This window comes from Anabrus simplex, chromosome X (assembly GCF_040414725.1).
Source record: "Anabrus simplex isolate iqAnaSimp1 chromosome X, ASM4041472v1, whole genome shotgun sequence".
NCBI classification, from domain to species: Eukaryota; Metazoa; Arthropoda; class Insecta; order Orthoptera; family Tettigoniidae; genus Anabrus; species Anabrus simplex.
This window is the reverse complement of record NC_090279.1, coordinates 217,476,781-217,500,834: the sequence shown is the minus strand read 5'-3', so window position 1 is coordinate 217,500,834 and position 24,054 is coordinate 217,476,781. Positions and strand designations below refer to the sequence as shown.

At 40.4% G+C, this 24,054-nt stretch overlaps 1 protein-coding gene across 1 annotated transcript in view; it reads left to right on the top strand.

Moving 5' to 3' along the window:
- PIG-S (phosphatidylinositol glycan anchor biosynthesis class S) overlaps nt 1–24,054 on the top strand; it is a 52,327-nt gene that overhangs the window by 375 nt on the left and 27,898 nt on the right. Inside the window, exons 2-3 of the mRNA XM_067159052.2 lie at nt 15,500–15,730; nt 19,801–20,007. Coding sequence (XP_067015153.2) covers nt 15,500–15,730; nt 19,801–20,007 — 438 coding nt within the window. The remainder of the gene's footprint in view (nt 1–15,499; nt 15,731–19,800; nt 20,008–24,054) is intronic.

Here is a 24,054-nt window from a genome sequence, read left to right as displayed (position 1 = left end):
GCGAAATTATTTTTTCGAGCTAAGTTAAGTTATCTATTTCCACACACATTAATGAATATATTGCAGAGCTTCTATAAGTAAAGTTTCAACAGTCGATTATTTACCCTTAGCGCGATTTCAGTGGCGTGGCGTAGATTGGCCTCTTGTGTTTTTCTTTGGCTTAAATGCGAGAGAGACATATAATTGAGTGTAGGTACTGGTATGTGAAAGAAGTCTGCCTCTTTGGCTAAATGGCCATCACTAGGTAGAGTGGCGGCCTTCGGTTTAGAGGGTATCTGGTTCAAATCCCGACCGGGTCGGGGATTTTAGCCGCTTCTGGATAAGTCCTTTGGTTTGGGGACTGGGTGTTTCGATACACACTACCATCCTCCACCAAAACGCGGAATAATCAATACATCCCTCTATGTAGAAGTGGTGGTAGGAAGGGTATCTCTCCATAAAACTGGGTGGCCGTGCGGTCAGGGGCGCGCGGCTGTGAGCTTGCATCCAGGAGATAGTGGGTTCGAATCCCACTGTCGGCAGCCCTGAAGATGGTTTTCCGTGGTTTCCCATTTTCACACCAGGCAAATGCTGGGGCTGTACCTTAATTAAGGCCACGACCGCTTCCTTCCATCTCCTAGGCCTTCCCTATCCCCTCGTCGCCATAAGACCTACCTGTGTCGGTGCGACTTACAGCCACTAACAAAAAAGAAAAAACTGGGTGACTGCCACATGTGGCACAACACACCTTCTACCCTAACAGAATATGGGAAGAGTCATAGCAAAAGAAGAAAACTTGTATGTGAAGGAGCTTTCTCAGAGGTGTTTGATGTCTCATGATACCAACACCAATTAACATACAACCCCAACATTTTCATTATACTAGTCAGAGATGAAATTACCTTATTTTAAGTTGAAAGGACTCCATCTAACTACATATTTGTTATCATTGCTAGGCTACTAAAGGGTAGCAATGTTCATCTTCATCTACCTGAGTTTTCATGTGCAGAAAACCCTGTACGGTGTGCCTCACTGATGGTATGCTGACCGAGGAAAGGGTGGTTGCGGTAATGAAGTGGACCATCCAATTCACTTTTAGGTGCTCTTAAAGGCATACATATACGTACATTATCATTATAGACTGGTATGCCTTTCAGCGTTCAGTCTGCAAGCCTCTGAGAATTTACTAAACGTCGCCACAATCGATTCGCAAATAGTGTTGTGGCCTCATTTAGTTCTATACCTCTTATCTCTAAATCGTTAGAAACTGAGTCTAACCATCGTCGTCTTGGTCTCCCTCTACTTCTCTTACCCTGCATAGCAGAGTCCATTATTCTCTTAGGTAACCTATCCTCCTCCATTCGCCTCACGTGACCCCACCACTGAAGCCGGTTTACGCGTACAACTTCATCCATCGAATTCATTCCTAAATTAGCTTCTATCTCCTCATTCCGAGTACCGTCCTGCCATTGTTGCCACCTGTTTGTACCAGCAATCATTCTTGCTACTTTCATGTCTGTTACTTCTAACTTATGAATAAGATAGCCTGAGTCCACCCAGCTTTCGCTCCCGTAAAGCAAAGTTGGTCTGAAAACAGACCGATGTAAAGATAGTTTCGTCTGGGAGCTGACTTCCTTCTTACAGAATACTGCTGATCGCAACTGCGAGCTCACTGCATTAGCTTTACTACACCTTGATTCAATCTCACTATATTACCATCCTGGGAGAACACACAACCTAAATACTTGAAATTATCGACCTGTTCTAGCTTTGTATCACCAATCCCACTTTCAATTCTGTTGAATTTCTTACCTACTGACATCAATTTAGTCTTCGAGAGGCTAATTTTCATACCATACTCATAGCACCTATTTTCAAGTTCCAAGATATTAGACTGTAGGCTTTCAGCACAGTTTGCCATTAAGACCAAGTCGTCAGCATAGGCCAAACTGCTTACTACATTTCCACCTAACTGAATCCCCCGCTGCCATTGTATACCTTCCAGCAGATGATCCATGTAAACTACGAACAGCAAAGGTGAAAGATTACAGCCGGGTCTGAACCAAGAACTCATTCTACCATCAATTCTCACTGAAGCCCAATTGTCAACATAAATACCTTTGATTGATTTTAATAATCTACCTTTAATCCCATAGTCCCCCAGTATAGTGAACATCTCTTCCCTCGGTACCCTGTCATATGCTTTCTCTAGATCTACGAAACATAAACAGAACTGCCTATTCCTCTCGTAGCATTTTTCAGTTACCTGGCGCATACTGAAAATCTGATTCTGACAGCCTCTCTGCGGTCTGAAACCACACTGGTTTTCATCCAACTTCCTCTCAACGACTGATCGCACCCTCCCTTCCAAGATGCCAGTGAATACTTTGCCTGGTATACTTTTCTTTTTGCTAGTTGTTTTACGTCGCACCGACACAGATAGGTCTTACTGCGACGATGGGACAGGAAAGGGCTAGGAGTGGGAAGGAAGCGGTCGTGGCCTTAATTAAGGTACAGCCCCAGCATTTGCCTGGTGTGAAAATGGGAAACCACGGAAAACCATTTTCAGGGCTGCCGACAGTGGGGTTCGAACCTACTATCTCCCGAATACTGGATAATGGCCGCACTTAAGCGACTGCAGCTATCGAGCTCGGTGCCTGGTATACTAATCAATGAGATACCTCGATAGTTGTTGCAATCCTTCCTGTTCCCCTGCTTATAGATAGGTGCAATTACTGCTTTTGTCCAATCTGAAGGTACCTTACCAACACTCCACGCTAATTTTACTACTCTATGAAGCCATTTCATCCCAGCCTTCCCACTGTACTTCACCATTTCAGGTCTAATTTCATCTATTCCTGCTGCCTTATGACAATGGAGTTTATTTACCATCCTTTTCACTTCCTCAAGCATAATTTCACCAACATCATTTTCCTCCTCCCCATGAGCTTGGCTGTTTGCAACACCACCAGGATGATTTCCTTTTACATTGAGAAGATTTTCAAAATATTCCCTCCACTTCTCCAGTGATTCCCTGGGATCTATTATGAGTTCACCTGAATTACTCAAAACACTGTTCATTTCCTTTTTCCCTCCCTTCCTAAGATTCTTTATTACTGTCCAGAAAGGTTTCCCTGCTGCTTGACCTAGCCTTTCCAGGTTATTACCAAAATCTTCCCATGACTTCTGTTTGGATTCAACAACTATTTGTTTTGCTCTGTTTCTTTCATCTACGTACAAATCCCTGTCTGCCTCAGCCCTTGTTTGGAGCCATTTCTGATAAGCCTTCTTTTTACGTTTACAAGCTGCTCTCACTTCATCATTCCACCAAGATGTTTGCCTTTTCCCATCTTTACACACAGTTGTTCCTAGGCATTCCCTTGCTGTTTCTACTTTTGCATCCCTGTATGCCACCCATTCTCTTTCTATGTCCTGAACCTGCTTACTGTCTACTGTTCGAAACTTCTCATTAATCATATCCATGTACTTCTGTCTAATTTCCTCGTCCTGGAGATTTTCTACCCTTATTCATTTGCAGACAGATTTCACTTGCTCTACCCTAGGCCTAGAGATACTTAGTTCACTACAGATCAGATAGTGGTCTGTATCATCGAAAAATCCGCGAAAAACTCGTACATTCGTAACAGATTTCCTGAATTCAAAGTCTGTTAAGATATAGTCTATTATGGATCTGGTACACCTAGCCTCCCATGTGTAGCGGTGACTAGCCTTATGCTTAGAGAATGTATTCGTAATAGCTAAACCCATACTAGCACAGAAGTGCAGCAAACATTTCCCATTCCCTTTAGCTTCCATATCTTCCCCACATTTACCAATCACCCTTTCGTATCCTTCAGTTCTATTCCCAACTCTCGCATTGAAATCGCCCGTTAGCACTATTCTGTCCTTGCTGTTGACCCTGACCACGATGTCACTCAATGCTTCATAAAACTTGTCAACTTCATCCTCATCTGCACCCTCACATGGTGAATGTATGTATGTTCAGTCCGTCAGCGATTCCGTTGGTGGAATCCTCAACAGCTGTGCCATCATTTGTCATAGATGGCCTAGGCATCACTGAAGAGGCGTACTAGGGGAATGAGGAGTGAGGTAGTTTTCCGTTGCTTTCCTCACCAAGCCAGAGTTGCTATTACATATCAGTCTGCCAAGCCCACTGAAATGCCTACACCAACTGACCCTAGGAGCAACATTTTCACACCATTCATAGCAGGGACTGGCTGCATAAGGATTGGCATTACTAGCATCGCTCATATCTCAGTCACTTTCATATTGTCAAAGCCAAGGATAAGACAGAGACAGATCTATGAAAGTAACAAAATTGCTCTAGCCTGTACCAGAAGACATAGTGCACTGTAAATGCTAGGTCCTGCCAGCAAAGGCATACATGGTGAATACACGGACACAATTCTTGTCATAATTCCTCCATCTGACAAATCTACCCACATCATTCGCTCATTTACGTGCCTAACAGAAACTATGTTGCGTGTAATGGTATTCCTTATAAAGAGCCCTACCCCAGACTCTGCCCTTCCCTTTCTAACAGCCGTCAAGCACACTTTATAATCTATCTCTTCCTCATTATCTCGCCTTACCCGAATATCACTTACTCCTAGCACATCCAGATGCATCCTCTTTGCTGACTCAGCCAGTTCTGCCTTCTTTCTTACATAAGCCCCATTAATATTGATAGCTCCCCATCCAATTCCATTTCGTTCGACAAGTTGTTTCCAAGGAGTCCCTCGCCTGTCAAATGGGAGTGGGATTCCATTACTCCCATAGGTCCGAGACTTGCTTAAAATGTTCTGAGCTCGGTAAATTCATGAAGCAGGATGCTACCCTACTTGCACATAGTCCAAGTGAGGATCTCTCCTCTAACGGGTTATGGACCACCGGTGAATTGTATAGTCCTAGCCGCCTGAGCACAAGGAGGGCCATGACTCAGAATATGTCCGAGATGCCCACTCCCATTCCATAGCAACTGGTATCGCGACTCTCAGGACCACTTACTAGGCCACTCAGCCGTTGCCCATGGTTCACGAACTAGGACGTGACTACAGTAACCCACAAACACGAACCATCTTAAAGGCAATTAGATATATTTATTAGGGTGCGAGGAACAAGATATGGTGCAAAAATACTGCGTTCTTGTACTATTACTCTAGATATAAACATTGAATAGTGCACAGTACAGTGACTTGAGTGACATTTTTATCTCTTTCCCCCCGAAAACGTAGCTGGTACGTTATATAATTGAACTGTTTTATGAAACAAGAGCTTTAAAACGTATAGTACTGTTGAAATTCTAGCACTTTAGTTAACTTTGGATTATGTAGCAAGTCAATAAGTATTTGCAATTTTGCTCTAATTGTCTTCAGGTTGGCTCTATGGCGTGTGTGCTCACCAGGATCTAGACGGCACCCTTGTGGTAGGTTTCAGCGTTATCAGGTCAGTACAGCTTACGCTGTTGCGATGTAAAGATGGCCACGCCACTGTTTGCACCAAGGAAGGGCAGCATTCCGTAATCCGTTTTTTGTGATCTGAGGGTGTACCAGGAGCGGAAATTTATAGTAGACTTTCAGCGCAATGTGGGGACAATGTTTCACCACAGCGAAGTGTTTACCAGGGGAATGAACAGTTCAAAAGGGGTCGTATGAGCGTGAAGGATGAAGAAAGATCCGGGCAGCCGTAACTGATGCCAATAATTAACAAGTGCATGATATGATCCTGAATAAGAAATGAGTGACTGTTGATGACTTGGCAAACCGTATGGACATTAGCCATGGTTATGCATAATAGGCTTAACTTTCACAAAGTCTGTTCGAGATGGGCTCCAAAACAATTCAATGAAGAGCAGAAGCACAATCGTGTGAGAATCTGTCAGCACTTACTGGACCGTCATGCTAACAAAGGTGAAGTGTTTCTGAAATGTATCATCACTTGAGATGAAACATGGGTTCACCACTTCGAATCAGAGATCAAACGTCAGAACATGGATGGAAGCATCCCAGATCCCCAGTCAAAAAGAAATTCAAGAATCAACCTTCTGCAGGAAAAGTGATGCTCACAGTGTTTTGGGACTCTCAAGGACCAATCCTGGAACATTACCAGGAAAAGGAGGAAACAGTGAACGTTACAGTGATATGCTGATAAACAAGCTGAAACCTGCAGTTCCCAACAAACGCAGAGGTCGATTGTCGGAATGAATTCTTTTGTTACATGACAATGCACGTCCACATACCGCCGCCCACACCACCCAAACTCTTCAGGTGCTGCGATTCGAGGTGTTGGAGCATCCTGCGTACAGTCTTGATCTCGCCCCGTCATATTACATCTATTTGGTCCACTTTAAAATGCTCTAAGAGGCCATCGGTTCAGTTCCGATCAACAGGTGAAGGTTGCTGCGCAACCAAATTTTTTTTTGCTGAGGGTATCAGAAAGCTTGTGAAACGGTGGACCATGTGCATTGAAAAGCAGGGTGACTATGTTGAAAAAATTATATCAATAAAAAGTGTGTACTCTTTTTGTAATAAATTATAAACATTGATTGCATATAGTTATTGACTTGCCCTGTTTGTGCAAAATCTGTTTATCATAGACCGAAAGAAGTTAACTGAACATGTAAAAACTTACACTATCCAGTCAAAGGTCCATTCATACATTCAAACACTGTAAGAGATTATTGTAAAAATCTGTATGTGTCAGCCTTCATTAGGTCTCTTCAGCCACATGGATAGAACAAATTGGTGAGAAAAACAAAAATAATCAGGAAATGTTCATCTTGAAGTGAGAAATGTTTTAAAAATGGTATAATTGCTTTCGTGAAAAACAAATTCTTAGGAAATCATCACTTAGAATATATTAAGAGTTTTCTAAAAACAGCTTTGGCAAGTCCGTCCGTCTGTTCTACTGGACCGATTTGCTTCATTTTTGTTTTATTCTCTCCGGAATTATCAGCCGGTGAATCGTGGGACAATGATAGGTCTCTAGGCTCAGTCAGCTTTGAGTAATCATTAAATGATCACTCCAATAAGTGCAGGAGAAGGCTAAGTGACTAACACTTTCATTAATATTCTGATGTATGTGATTTTCATCCTTAGTAATGTCATTGCATGAAGCCATTTCGATTTCTACCTGTCAAACTCAGAGAGTATACTCTTCCTCTGATCATGGAAGAATACTATCCCCTGCTAGATACACTTCGGTTCTCTAACCTTTCCCAGGTTCCAAATATATTCAACAGATGGCAGAGCATTCCTGAAAACTTACATGCTGCTAAGACTCCATCGTGACATATGCCTTAGACATTATCTGGCAACACCTACCAAAGGATAACCAAGCTTCACTAGAAAGAGCGAAGGCCACGTATCTTAAAAATGTTCGCTGCCTGGCAAGAAATCCTCCTTCGAGACTAACCTATGAGCTCACAAGACAACCATTCTGTAAAGAATAACTGCAATTAAAAGTACCATTGTACAATACAGTACTAAGATTTACATCAAGAACTTCATGTTTAAAAAGCGAAGATATGCGTAGATTTTTACCAGACGGTATGATTACGTCAGAGTGGATGAATTCTAACTACGAAATGAGTCATATCATAATGCGCTTCTTATGAAATGTTCATAAAACCATTGAAAAAACAGCCAAAACAATATGACTACAACAGGCATATCAAGACGAGTTGTCTGACCTGTTTATAACGAATGCTGCACGGGTCCTCTAGTATCTTCTTAAAATGTTGAAGAAAAGTAGTACAGTCTTGTTTGAGATTTTTCTTTTAACACTGAATCAGAGAAAACTCACTGAATAATTAATAATATGCAATAACACACACAATGGTGGATATAATTAGGCTATGTAAAATAAGCTTGTGCTTGGAGTTAACACAGAACAACACTGATTTTCTGGATGTAGTTAATGACTGGTAAGTTATCACGTTCCAGTCAAAATTTCTTGTTGACATGTTAAATGGAGGAATCGTAAAAGAGGTGCATGCTAACTTACAGTGGAAACTGCCAAATTGTTGAGTCACTCAGCAAAACCATTTCTTGATTATTTTTCTAAACAGTTTTATTCGTATAACTGGCTGCAGTACCTGTAACTCCCTAGCTACTTTCTCCCAGTATTCAGGCATGCTGCTTTACCCAGGACAAATCACATCACAACAATGGTCAATGTAATGTTATTGTTGATCGCTTTTATGAACTTTTGATATCGCAGGCCTTCACATTTAGTTTCCTTCCGACTCCGTGATATTAGAGTATCTAATGTACAGGCAGTCCTTCCTTCTTTCATGACTCCCGCTCGTCTTATTCTTCAAGCGATCGTCCCTTCACGATTTTTTCTCTTTTTTATAATCATCTTCACAATTTTCCTTGTTGATACGAACCGATGACCATGCAGTTTTACACTTTAAGACAATCATGACAAAAGCCATCGCCAGTCAACACGATTAAACAATATTATCATGTTAACAATGCTTGACGTTGATATGGACTCAGCAACAAAAATAAAAAAATTAGAAATACAGGGTCTTTATTTATGCTTCGCAAGTACTTTCCAGCTCGACCTTGGCCGCTGATGACAGACCGCTACCGGCTGCTGGCGTGCTCAGTTTCTGGCACTTCCTGCAGTTGCTGAGAGATGAGCTCCGAGATAGTAGGGTGTTCAATGAAGCTACTGCGTACTGTATGTCGTATTGTATAGTGTTTTATTGTGATTGTGTATAGTGCTGTAATGTATGTGAAATATTTATTACGTGAACATGTATATCTGCATAATACTTGCATTAAGTGCAGAAAATCGTACGCTAGGACAAGACAAAAGTTTCGAGCGAAATTTCCAGGGGAGCCATTCCTATCAATCGGACAATACAACAACTGGCCAAGAGATTCAAATGTACAGGTGCAGTAAACAAAAAAAATATATGTAAAGGTCATTATCTCCTTACTGAAGCGTGTAAAGTAAAAATTTGTGGCCCCCTCGTAGCCCAGATTTAACGGCATGTGATTTTTATTTGTGGGGAATGGTAAAAAATGTAGTTTATGGGAACAACCTGCACACACTAAGCTTAAAGACAATATAAGAGCTGCTATTGCATCCATCAGTGCTGAAGAACTTGGTAGAGTAACTGAAAACTTCATTAGGAGATGTCGATTATGTTTGGCAGCGCATGGGGAACATTTTCAGCATAAACGGTAAAAATGGTGAGTAAAATGCATGATAATGATTTTGAGCACCATATTCTGCCGTACATACGCACACGCTGTACCCAGCAACTGAACCGTCACTGGCGGCCAAGGTCGAGCGAGAAAGTCCCTGCCAAGCCTAAATAAAGACCCTGTATCTCTGTTATTATAGCCGGTACAGAATAAATGTATAAGACATAAATGATTGAAAATTTACTTCTATATAACTTTAGTTATTTAGTATTTATCAATAGGATCACTAATAACATAAACATTTGAGAATTATATTTTAGGCCTTCCCCTAAACTACCATTTCACTCAGCATGAATAAAATCATGTAGGCTGTAGCCTAGATTTTAGTGGTTCATTCCCCGTGATGCCCGTACACAGATAGAGAGAGAGAGACTGAAATGAGGGAAAATTTAAAAGTGCATTTCCTTGTTACTGTGCACACGTTCAGTATCCAGTATTCGGGAGATAGTGGGTTTGAACCCCACTGTCGACAGCCCTGAAGATGGTTTCCTATTTTCACACCAGGCAAATGCTGGGACTGTACCTTAATTAAGGCCATGCGTGGTTCCTTCCCACTCCTAGCCCTTTCCTATCCTGTCATCGCCATAAGACCTATCTGGGTCGGTGTGACGTAAAGCAACTTGTAAAAAAAAAAAACTGATACAGAAATACCATCCTTTTAAAATTCAGAGCAATGTACAGACAAAACTCGTATTTTATATACTGTATATATAGTATTATAAAGAGGAAAAATTTGTATATTGGTTTGTAACGGATAGACTCAAAAACTACTGAACTGATTTTAAAAATTACTTCACCTATAGAAAGCTACATTGACAGTGAGTAACATGGGCTGTATTTTATTTTCAAAACAGTTTGAGGTGGGGGATGGGGAGTGACAGGGGAGATATAAAAATAACAGGCTAATATAGGCGAAATATCGATTTTGTCGTACAAGGACGAGACAAAGCTCATTTTAAGCCCCTTGATGCAAAGAACAAAACTCGGTAAGCATGAAAACCATGTTTTAAGGCCCTAAAACCAACCGTTGTAGAGATATTGGCACCACACTACCCCTGCTCTAGGAATCGGAAAAAAGAAATTAACTGCAGTAATCATGGCAACGTCAGCTCCAGGATTCTAAAGCAGCAAGATTATGCTTGTATGTTTGGGCATAGCTGCCAACCAAAATTGGTACGCATATGACTTACTATCTGGAAAAAATATACTGTTGTGTAAGACACTCGTAGGACTCCTTTGGACGGGGATGGAAAGGAGGTGAAGTATAAAACTAATATATATATATAGAAATATCATTGTTTGTTTGCATATATGTATTACATCTCCTCCTAAACCACTAGAGCGATTTCAACCAAATTTGGTACACTTATGACTTAGTATCAGGAGACAAACCGCGTGGGGGTAAGACACCCTTAACACCCTTATGGGCAGGTGGCGAGGGAGTAAGGTATATATATAATCTAGAATAGTACTGAATCCATAGTTTTCGTGATCGCTGAAATGAATAGTGACATACCAAATTTTTAAAGTTCATGTTCAGCCCCCTTTGGGGTGGGGGTGAGAGGTGAGTGAGATATAAAAATAATCGAAAATAGTGTCGAATCTACAGTTTTCGGGGTCACTGAGATGAATGGTAACAATCCAGATTTTTTATCTCTTAGTGTTCATCGTATCTATAATGCGATAGTCAAATACATATGGTTATTACTTATTAATTTTTGACAGGATCAAATACTTCCTAGTCGATTCGAGCTTCCATAAGGACAAAGTTTTACTCAACAATTAAATAATCTAAACTTGAAATCAAGCATACCTAAATAATTCTAAAACTACATAATAGATCATAACATATCAATCTGCAAGTCATTCTATAAAAATTCACTTCACACATAACTAACTGGTAATACAAATCTTGAAGGTAAACATTCAGAAACTATCCAGGCAATGCCGGGTACTACAGCTAGTTTTATATATATATAACATTGATTTTTTTAACCGTTTTGTTCTATTCATTGTAGTATGTGTCGCTGTAGAAGGCCTAATGAAGACCAAAATATCTACTGATTTTTTTACAATAATCTCTTAAAGAGTTTTAATATAAGACTTGTATTAACTAAGGTGGACATTTTAAATATTTACCTTTTTTCAAGGGAATTTTGTCTTATATACTTTCAGTACAGGACATTACTGAATATGAAATTCATAAACTGCCACGTAAACTAGAACGTAGTTGACACCGCGAATTCTGCTGGTGTCACAATTAATTGAAATAAGGTAAATAATGGATCAAACGATTCAATACAAGTAGAAATAGAAATGTAATGTTACATTCCTAGTTAATTACATGTGGTACCAGTTTCGACCACTGTTGCAGGTCATCAGCCGATCACATAAAATATAAAAACAATGCTCAGGAAAACAATAGCAAATGCAGTTCGTGAAGCACTATAATAATTTACGGGTTAGCACTGCGTGTTGAAAAGTCACCAAAAACCTGAAGAAGTCGAGGATGAATCACATAGATGAAGCCAGAAGCAAGTTCTTGAAGAGCAGCAGAACATACGTGCTGCCCGGCACTGTGCTTCTAAGTGTTTATGAAACTTAAGGATCAGGCCTGGGAACTTTGCTAGGCGCAAAATAATACAATACAGTTTAATATATTTGACGATAGAAATATATATTAATGTTTATAGAATCTCAAATGTCAGATTCTTGAAGATGGAGATGAAGAACAGATGATATAAAAAACAATTGCAAAAAGAAAAAAGTTTAATAGCGCAATATTAGAGCAAATGAGAAATGCATTTAAACAGTGTGTGATTTCCTGAAGATAAGAGCGCAAGTAGTTCTTGAGGTGGCGTAAAGTATAAAATTAAATTTAAATGTTGTAATATTATGAGTCATGATAATATAATACACAGTTCAATGTGGAAAAGAAAAAGAGAAAAAACAAAGATGTTAATAGTTTTTTTTTTGCAATAGAGTAGAATTAGATAAGAGATGATTAATATAGCAGGAAATGGAATGAAGAAAGGAAAAGATGGGACAGGGAAATAAAGGAGTAGTAGTAGTTTAAGGTGGCGCAGGAGGATGGTAGGAACTGTATAAGACATGGAAAATCGAATTCAAGTGTAGAAATTTAGCATGTTTGAAAATAAGAATGAGGAAGTCGAATAGAATTTTGAGTTTTTCAGAAATGTCGTTTAAATTGAAATTAAGGTTAAAGTATTGTTCAAGGTGAATAAAACAATTTTCAGCAACCACAATTTGACAAGACTCTGCACACCCACAAGCAGATAAACGTGCTACTTATAACAGCTTAATTTTCCGTGCCTTCAACACTCTTATGTCTAAAAAAAGGTTTAAATAATGAATTGAACACGATCCGTAATATCACTAAATTTAATGGCTTTACCAACTCTTTCATAAACCGTATTATTAACAAATTCAAACACCGTCCCAAAACCACGTTAGCAAAACATAAAACCAAAGCCACTGCATTTTCCACTTTAACTTTCACTCAAGATGCTTATAAAGTCACCAACGTTCTTAAAAAACACAACATGAAAATATCTTTTAGAACCAGTAACAGAAATCTTGATATATTACACAACTCTAAATCATTAAATAAATCTAATATTTTTTTCTAAATCTGGAGTATACAGATTCAAATGTAAGAACTTCAGCTCCTCGTACATTGGACAGACTGGACGCAACTTTAATATCTGATACTCCGAACATATCAGCGCCATTAAATACAACAGATTCTCTGCTATAGGACAACACATACAAGACTCCAAACACAATTTCACCAATATTGAAAAAGATATAAAAATACTTAAAATCATTAACAAAGGCCCCCTTCTAAACACTATTGAAAATTGTTTTATTCACCTTGACCAATACTTCAACCCTAATTTCAATTTAAACGACATTTCTGAAAAACCCAATATTCTATTCGACTTCCTAATTCTTCTTCTCAAAAATGCTAAATTTCTAAACCCGAATTCAATTTTCCATGCCTTGCACAGTTCCTACCCACGTTTTCTACCTCCAATAACACATCCTCCTAACCCACCCTAAACTACCCCTCCTTTATTTCCTATCCTTTCCCATCTTCTTTTAACTTCCAGTTCTCTTTTAATCTTCTCTTATCTACTAACCCTCCTCCTTTATCACCTTATCCCATCTTTTCTTATCTTTTCACCTCTCCTCGTGGTTAATTAAAGAAAAACCTATTTTCCGAATTGAACTGTATACGATAATACCACCTACAATTTAGATTTAAACTCATACCTTACGCTACCTCAAGTACGACCCGAATTCTTATCTTCAAGAAATAACACGCTATGCATATGTTTTTCATTTGTTTCCAATATTGCGCTTTTTAACATTTTTCTCTTCACAATTGTTTTTTACGTCAACTGTTCTGCATCTCTAAAGAATCTACAAGATCCTATTAACATTGATATATACTTCAATTATATTAACTTGTACTATATATTTTCACTACTGAAGCATTTGCAGGCTGTTCTTTAAGCTATTCACTGAGTTTCATCGGCATTTAAAAGCACAGTGCCGCACATTGCGTATGTTGCGCTGATCTTCAGGAGCTAGCATCTTACTTTATTTAAGCTACTTGTCTTCGACTTCTACACAATTTTGGGACTTCAACTTTATTAAATCGTGTTGTGACTTCGCGCCTGGCAGTGTTTGCAAGCTTGTTTAATGATCTGTTCACCTCTTCTCGTAAACATTTTAAGGCACAGTGCTGGACATTGCATGTGTTGTGCTACTCTTCAGGGACTTTCACCTTGCCACATATAAGTGACTGATCTACGACTTCTTCTGGATTTTATGATTTAAAATCGCGCAGTGCTAACCCCTGTTGTCTTCTATTGCTTCTTGAACTGCTTTTGTGAAAGACTTATCCTTTAATTCTTTGTTTTCCTATGCATTGTTCTTGTATTTTTAATCCGCTTTTAACCAAATAAGAATGTAACACTACATTTCTTATTTACTTGCATTGAATAGGTTGAACCACTTAATTTATTTCAATTTAATTGTGATACAGTTCAATATGGAACATTATGCAATTTTTATCTTTAATCTGTTGGTAAAACATTCAGTAGTACATCAGCTCAAATGTCTCTAGTTCACACTTATCACCACTATTGTCGTTTTTGGTAGTATTTGTTGAAGTTTCATGTTCATACAAATCTCATTGTCATGCGAGTGTAGTAAACGAACATGGCAGCGTCGAAATCAAAAACATTGCTAACTGACTCACATATTTTAGAAGCTCTTGATGAGGGTAATGACTTTAGTAGTGAAATTGATAGTGAAAATGATTCTGAGGACATTGAAAATCCAGGTGAGACTGGAATAAATTTGGATAATTTGTGAGATGACGATACAGACAGCTGAGGACGAGCACTGTATGTGCGAGGGCGATCCCAACATTGGTGTCCATGAAACATGTTAGGATCAATTAGAGCACTTCTTCAGAGCAAAGAGGGAGTAAATTAGAATCAGAATAAGCTGCAAGAAAAATGAACTTCCTCCTCTCCCCCATATTGTGACCTAAAATTTCCTAGGAGTGCTAATCATATACAGATTTTCTTGAAACTTTCAGGGTTATTTTAGCATTGTATGAGGAACATTTTGTATAGTTTTTTTTAATGATAACTTTTCTTGTGCGATTTTACTTTGTGTTTTCAAGATAACAAAAATTTAAACCACAAAATGTTTGCTTTCTATAAAGGATGTTTAGTTCTAATATTTTCATTTTTAAAAATCTTTTTATTGTATAACACCTCTTTCTGATCCAAATGGTGCATATATTGTTGGTTTCTGATAATATTTACCAATTTTATAAAACATTTTCTAAACCGCAGCATTAATGCCTGGCACTACAGAATATAGCATTGGCACTTGTAGGGTTTTGGGCAGCTGCATGTTGTCTATGCAGTTTGTTTCAGCACGACGATGCTCTGCCACAAAGCAGAGTTTGCTCGGGAGTTGTTTTTTGGACTGTTAAGTTGCAGAAATAGACTCAGCGCTCTGACCTCAGTCCTGTCGAACATGTCTGGAATGAGATTGCTCCAGAGCCCAACGATCTACATCGCTGAATGGTCTGCCATTCCCACAGAGGTGTGGGAGACAATCTCTCCCCTCCTCTGCAGAGTTTGAGCTGTTCTAAAGGCCAAGGGTGGAGCACTATTGGAGGTGATCAGATGATGTATGTTTCATACTAACATATGTATGTTATTTTCCAGAGGAGTACCGCGTCTATGCTGCCATAGCTTTTGCCTTTGTACTCATTGTCATCGGTCTGCCGCTCTGGTGGAAAACGACAGAAGTTTACAGAGTGCCTCTCCCGTACTCCAGAATCACCGCTCTTGACGAATACGACCTGCCTCTAGTCGTCAACGTGACCATAGCGACTCTAGACAGAGCGCGTGGAGAGAAGATAGTCGCAGACTTCAAGAACTACTTCAAAACCTCATGTAAGTAGCAAACGATGTGAAATACACTTGTCAAAATGAAAATTGCACCACTGTCACTGAGTGGGATAGCAAATGGTATCAGTAGTGAAGGTCATGATTTACTTTCTTTTTTCCCTAGAAATTTGACCACTTGGGATCATGCTACAACCTCATTGTTTCTCTTTGTGAGCAAGTGTCTGCATGATTTGGATCACGTAGCTGTCAGCTTGCATTCGGGAGATGTTCCATCGTCACCATAAGATCTGTCTGTGTTGGTGCGACATTAAAAAAAAAACATCTTTGTACAGAGTTTCCTCTTTGTCCAATACTCCTTCATGTATTTGCCGGCCTGCTTCCATTCTCCTCCCTTCCAGGCTCTTCTCGTTTTCAGACTTCTTCCTTCGGCTTGAAACCCTTCCAAAATTTTCACTGCGTTCCTAAATTTATTTCTATCTAACATTTGGACCTGAGAGATGTTTAACTTTTCCATATCTTACTACATGTCCTTAATCTACACTGTAGCGGTCATTTTTCTTTCCAGAAGTAATCAAATATCTGCTTGGTAAATCTTATTTCCGTTCATTCTGCACAAATGTCCTAGAAATGCCAGCTTCCTCCTCTTCCTGGTCTCAGAGATTCTCTTCACCTTCTGGAAGACTTCTTTATCGTTCCAAAGTTTCTATCCGCCTTTAGTTTGTACAGCGCCTATCATTTCACTGTATTATTATTATTATTATTATTATTATCAGCCCACCTGTTGGTAATGAGGATGATTACCTCGTTGTACTTCCTCTTAAAACAAAAATCACCACCACCACCATCATGATCCTTAAGGCCTCAAGTCCGTATGGTCGGGCACTGTGGTTAGCCGGTTCAAGTCCCGTTACTAAATTTTGATATGGAAAATGAAGCTGATTACTTGCAAATCAAGTCCCGTTAGTCGAAAGAAGTTCTACCATCAGAATATTGGCGGTGGTATATAATTTCTAATCACTAGATTGTGTGCCAAAAGCCTCTCCACAGTGTTCATCTAGAGTGAGGGAATATGACGCTGTTGATGGCGATTCGTCCGTCAAATGGGGGCTTAAAGCTCGGACCAGACTCTGTGGTCTTATTCGACAGGAGTAGGCTACGTGCCGACACTGAGTTTCACCCTCTCCCTACCTCATCATCATCCCACATCCAGGCGCACAGGTTGCCCAGGGGTGTCAAATAGAAAGACCTGCACCAGGAGAGCCGAACGAGTCCTTGGACACTCCCGGCACTAAAAGCCGTACGATAGATAGCTTATAATTATCATCAGTCAACAACTCCTATTTCCTTGGGTGTAGCAAAGGACGACTTGCCATCTCTTCCAATCTTGGTACAATTTTTGTTCCAGGACATCTTCCCATGTGGATCTGTCTTTCCACCACAGTGGTTCCCAAACTGGTGGTGGTGGTTGAGAGATTTACATGGGGGTAAGGAAGGGCACAGACAGTTTACTCAGAAGAAAGAGAAATATTTGACCTGATAAATAGAATAGTGAGTTAAGAGATTTTTTTTGCATTCAAATTAATCATCGTCATCATCCTCCAAGTATCAGACAATGTAGTCTGTTACAGTCTTAGTCCACCTTCTCATTAGATGTCTAATGGATCTTTTCCCACTGAGCACATATTGTAGGGATTGTTTTGGATCCTTCTGTCCCCCAACATGTTCTTCCAGTTTTGTCTTCTGAGTGTCATATGTTTTGAAGCACAGGTTCAATTCCTAAATGCAGACTGTTGTTCTTAAAAATGTTCTTGTTTATCAACATTGTCTTAGGTAAAAAATGAGAATATGGAAGAAAGCAATAAATAACGAGTGAATCTGTTTAACAGGTCCAAAAGGGCAGGCTTTTGCTGATGATCTGGCACTGTTAGTAAAAGATAAAGAAGCAGTCCGAACAATGGTTGGAAAACTTGACAAAATTTCAGGACTCATGATTTTGTATAATATAAGAAGAGTTATGCCTGAGAATGTCAACCTCAGTTATGATTTAACAGTGGTAAAATGCATAGCTGACCATGGTGAAGTTGAATTTCTGTTGCATCAAGCCTGGTTTTGAAATGTTTGACGTTTTACCATTTATAAAAGTTTACCGGTCATGACTGAGCGACTCTACATAACCTTACAAGTAAGTTTTGACACGTTGTGATATGATTAAAATGTACCAGTCATAAGTGCGTGCAACCAAAATGCCATGATCTGATCGTTGAAATGGATCTTGAGGATGATAAACAGAGACAGGGACAATAGATTCGATGGACTCCTCATTTCAAAACAAGTTTTGGTCGAGGAGACTGTTCCGTTCGTGTTACTATTAATAGGTGACAAACTCGAGTTCCTTACTCTTAGAAATAGTCCTGCTTCGCCAAGTCAGTGAGCATTTCAGCTTGGCGCTCTTGTTCGGCCTTCCTTTTCTATACCGGCTGATAAACTCGCTTAACAAAACAAAATTAATTAATTTTAGATATAAGGAGATGGAATAGAAGATGGGATTAAAATGACTACAATGATTTGGCAAGGAGAAAGATTATTATTAAACTTTTTTATACAAGTGTAAAATAATTTAAATAAATAACATTTGTTCTAGAATGAAAAAGACAGCTGACGGTTGGATAAATTACTGTCAAACTCATCACTGCCTTCTGAATACTACTTTGAATTACTTCCGAGGGGAATAAGAGTGAGAGAAACAAGCGTCAAGAAACCTCCAGCTCTGTAATGTCTGCATAGCATTAACAAGAGCTGATAATGCACACTTGCACGCAGTTAGGATGTTGGAAGTTGCGTTAAAAACTTCATCTGATCACCATAATCTTCCACCATCAGAAATGACAAAGTAATCTGTTATGAAATTCCAGGAAGGAATGCGTAACCGTGAGTTTAAAACTCTGAACCTATGCCCGGAACAGGTAAGGGGTAGCAGTGTACAGTGTGGTGCTCAAGGCTAGCAGGTGGATATCTAACAAGCGCGCGTTATCTACTTCAGAGTGGTGATGTGTTTAAAGATGAATGCAAATATTGCTGCAGTTCGAGCCGTTCCCAGTCAGTCCTCATACGGTACCCAGTGCAGACACGGCAAACCCTGGCACACAATGCTCATTCCAAACTTATGTCACCACAATGTAAGGTCAAAGATAGCTGACACCCTGAGGAAAAAGAACTGGACTGAAGCTGCTGAAATTTATTTCCTTGCTGTGAATGGATCGACTCAGAGGATTGACACAATAGCATACTCTGTTAATACAAAGTGAGACGTAACTGCGGATTCCACAGTAAGGTTTGAGTTGAGAAATGAAAAGGATACTAGTTAGTGGGACGTAAAGCAAAATAACGTTATTGCTTGGCAGAAAAGGGGAAATGGAAGAATAGGAAAAGAAAGAAAGAAAAATCATAAGGAAGATTCTCGGACTGGAAAAAGGAGATAACATGGAGGAAGAGAAAAAATGTAGTGAGTGCAGATAGACAAAGAAGATTACAGATAAAATGCACAAGAGAAGACTGAAGTTTTATGAACACCTCTCAAGAATTAATAAAAAACGCTGACAAAGAGAATCTTCAATTTTCATCACAAAGATGAACGTGACCACAAAATGGGTTGAGGAAACAAGAAAGGACATGGGGAAAGTAAGGTTCTTTCTAAAAGAGATCTGGAATAAAAACTGTTTTGAACTAAAATTGACAGATTCAAGGGATTCGAGGAAAATATCATCAGACATTCTTTAACCAACTAAGCTTGTTTTTCTCTATTTTTGATTACTTAACTTTTCCACTTTAATTTCTTTCTGTATTTCCTCATTTTGTCGCTTATTGTTTTTCTTACCATACTTCTCAAGAATTGCATTTCACTGTCTGTATTCGACTCTTATCTCTCTTTGTCATTGACCAAATTTCTGCTTCATATGTTGGTGCTTCATACATTTTATACATGGTTTCTTTAGCTTTCATTAGCACTTCTTTGCAATAACAAGTTTACAGAGTTAAGGCAGCACTCATCTTTTAGGTCAAAGTGTTTCCTTGCTGTCCTCATTCAAGCCAGTAACTCTTGTTCTCGTATTTTGTAGCACTGTTCCAGATCCACTGCTATGTGACGGACATCGACAAGCAGCGGCTAGCAAACGCTCGCTCCATACAGGACCTGGAACTGGCCTCCTTCAGCCGCATCAAACCTGGTCAACTGATGCTGCTGGAGGTGCCCGGCCTCAAGCGCTTCACGCCTGGCGACATCCTCGTGGGGCGTCGTAGAATAGTCTACTTCTCCACCGAGGCCAGTAAGTACAAGTTATATTACTATGGCTGTGAAACGAGCAAGTAAGGTTGTAGTTTTGCATCAGTGCTGGCCGACCATGCTCTCTCCCTGGACTTTTTTTAACTCCTCAGTGACAGGAAACATTTCAGTTGATAAAGATGTTGATTCCCATTGGACCAGGCGGGTTGGCTGTGTGGTTAGGGCCGCGCAATTGTGAGCTTGCATCCGGGAGATGAATAGTGTGTTCGAGCCCCAGTGTTGGCAGCCCTGAAGATGGTATTCCATGGTTTCCCATTTTCACACCAGGCAAATGCTGGGGCTGTATCTTAATTGAGGCCACGGCCGCTTCCTTCCCATTCCTATGCCTTTCCTATCCAGTCATCACAATAAGACGTATCTTTGTCGGTGCGATGTAAAGCAAATAATAATAATGATTCCCATTGGGAACCTGAAATATTTGTCCCGAATTAGTAAATTCACGAAGGCCATCCAGAAAGTAGTACCCGTTTGCGCAATAAAGACACAGGAGTAAATATTAGCAAATATACACATTTTTATTGGAAAGAGCATACTTTACACTACTTCTCCACATAATCTCCAAGCAAATTTAGGCATTTGTCATAATGTGGGTCGAGTTATTGTATTCCAGCGTCATAGTCCTCCGCTGCCAGCGTATTGAAATACGTAGTCACGGCTCATTTAAGTTCTTCATCGCTGTCAAATCTTTTTCCCGCCAGAAAGTCTTTAAGCTTCGTAAAGAGATGAAAATCTGAAGGGGCCAAGTCTGGGCTATACGGGGGATGGTCGAAGGTTTCCCACTTGAAATGCTACAAAAGTTGTGTTATCGCAGCTGCATGAGGCCTGGCATTGTCATGAAGGAGAATGACGCCTGTAGACAATAGACCTCGCCGTCAATTTTGTATTGCCCGCCGTAATTTCTTTAATGTTTCACAATACGCATTAGCATTAATTGTGTCTCCATGGGCCATAAAATCCATGAGCAGTACACCTCGGCGATCCCAGAAAACGGTTGCCATGAGTTTCCTGGTGGACAGAACTGTCTTGAATTTTTTTGGTTTGGTTGGTGAAAGAGCGTGATGCCACTCCATTGACTGTCGTTTACTCTCAGGTGATGCATAACAAACCCATGTTTCGTCCCCAGTAATGATGCGAGTCAGGAAAGAGACTCCTTCATCGGAATAACGTCCCAGAAACGTCAGTGCTGCAGCCATACACTTGGTTTTGTGCTCCTCTGTAAGCATGCAAGGGACCCACCTTGCACAGATTTTTGAATAATGCAGATGGTCTTCAACGATTTCATGAACAATTGTTCGAGACACATTAGGAAAATGTTCACAGAGTTCATCAATTGTGACGCGCCGATCGTTCCTCACGTATTCGTCTACTGCGCTCAGCAGTTGGTCTGTAATGACAGATGGTCTCCCTGAACGCTTCTCGTCGTGTGTATTCCTCCTCCCCAGGTTGAAGTTGCGACACCAGACGACTCGTCCATCACATTGTCTCCATACACCTCTGTTAATTGGCGATGAATATCACAAGGTCGAACGTTTCGTGCATTAAGAAATTTAATCACGGCCCTTACTTCACTACTGGCGGGGTTCTCAATTTGTTTAAACATTTTAAACGATCACAGACACAACACAGGCAATGCTAGCGTCACGCAACCTCGCACAGAGCAGGCAGACAAGCCACTGACGCGGTCTGACCTTGCCCAGTGGCTACTCGAGTCGTTAGCGCTTCATGCGGCGCTAACGGGTACTACTTTCCGGATGGCCCTTGTATAATACCATTACAGTTGGTCCATTATTGGACATTATAAATTTTCCAGCTAACTCATTCCTGGTTGCCAGCGTTTCGCCCCAGTGTGCTAAGTTGGGCTCATCAATTGGTAAATAGCACACCCACCAAGACGCATGGCTAGTGCATACCGCGGAGGCCACTGCATAGGCTACTTGGAGTCACCGGCGGTGGCAATGCACTATGAGAGACTTTGTCTCATTTTAAAAAATTGATGCCTGCCTGGCCATCAGATGATATAAATATGATATAGATTTACCAACTGATGAGGCCAAATTAGCACACTGGGGCGAAACATTGGCAACCAGGAATGAAATTAGCTGGAAAATTTATAATGTCCAATATTTTATTTATTCGTGTCAGAGGTACCAATATATAAGAAATCAATTCAAATACAATTCAAAAAAATAAATAATTAAAATATGAAGTATGTTAATCACTCAAAATGAAAGACATATGAACAAATTAATTGTAAAAAATAAAAAAGGAGAAAGGAAGTATTACATGAAAAATATCTACACTATACAGGGTGTTAGGGGTATACGTGCAGATATTAAGCTAGACGGCAAAGAAAAATACATCTCACAATATATGCTATGTACTTTTTACCTTGTCCTATTAGTTTGCCCATAACTGAGCCAAATATTTCAGGACCTAATGTGTTTTGAACGGCCGTAGCAGGATATGCCGGTTACGTCATTCTGTCCACGCGTAGTGGAAGCACAGTAGCAGAGTATAGGGCTTGTTGAACCTGTTTCTTATCGCAGGCCAACGCATGTTGTTGTGCACTTCCCCTAAAGCCTTGGCAAGTAGGAGAGGATGACACGTGCCAAGCCACTTGCTGTACTCGAAAAGCGGTCTAGGGTACTCTGTGTGAAATGTACACAGAATTCTTACAGTGACCTCGAAGATACGTACCAGCACATACATGCGAATCAAGTATTGTGTAGTTGTGTGTGATTTTTAAGACGTCAATGGCATTACTCAGTGATCCCAGCTGACAAAATGAAAGGAAATAGTTAATAAGTAAATTAAAAATGAGCGCAACATTTCTGTGCTCTTATTGCGACAGTCCACGATGAATTTCTGACAATAGACAATGCGAGTTTTCTATGCTTATTCATAAACTTTTCAGGTCAGTGAAAGGACGGTGGACACTGAAAGAAAAGGTTGTAAGTATTCAGTCATACTGTTATTAATGAGACAGATTTCAAAAACCGTAGCTGCAAATATGCGTGAACATTACTCGAAGGAAAAATAGCTACTGTGGATTTGCTTTGCTAGTTACTTCACGTCGCACCGAGACAGATAGGTCTTATGGCGACGATGGGACAGGAAAGGGCTAGGAGTGGGAAGGAAGCGGCCGTGGCCTTAATTAAGGTACAGCCCCAGCATTTGCCTGGTGTGAAAATGGAAAACCACGGAAAACCATCTTCAGGGCCGCCGACAGTGGTGTTCGAACCTGCTATCTACCGAATACTGGATACTGGCCGCACTTAAGCGACTGCAGCTATCGAGCTCGGTCTACTGTGGAATTGCCGCCGGGCATTTCTAATAGAAGGCTTATTCTTCTTTTTCCTAATCTGTTTACCCTCCAGGGTTGGTTTCCGGACTCACCACTACCGCCTCAAGGGCAGTGTCCTGGAGCGTGAGACATTTTCCTAATCTGTTTACCCTCCAGGGTTGGTTTCCGGACTCACCTCTACCGCCTCAAGGGCAGTGTCCTGGAGCGTGAGACATTGGGTCGGGGGATACAACTGGGGAGAATGACCAGTACCCCGTCCAGGCGGCCTCACCTTCTATGCTGATCAGGGGCCTTGCGGGGGAATGGGGAGATTGGAAGGAATAGACAAGGAAGAGGGAAGGAAGCGGCCGTGGCCTTAAGTTAGGTACCATCCCGGCATTTGCCTGGAGAAGTGGAAAACTACGGGAAACCACTTTCAGGATGGCTGAGGTGGGAATCGAACCACCTCTACTCATTTGACCTCCCGAGGCTTAATGGACCCCGTTCCAGCCCTCGTATCACTTTTCAAATTTCGTGGCGGAGCTGGGAATGGAACACGGGCCTCTGGGGGGTGGCAACTAATCACACTAACCACTATACCACAGAGGTGGACAGAAGGCTAATTACTGGACAGTAAGTGCCGATAGGTAATGTAACGGACCCGTTTAATTAAAACTTCCGTAATAATAATGTTACTACTACTACTACTACTACTACTACTACTAATATCTTAACGTTTCACTAACT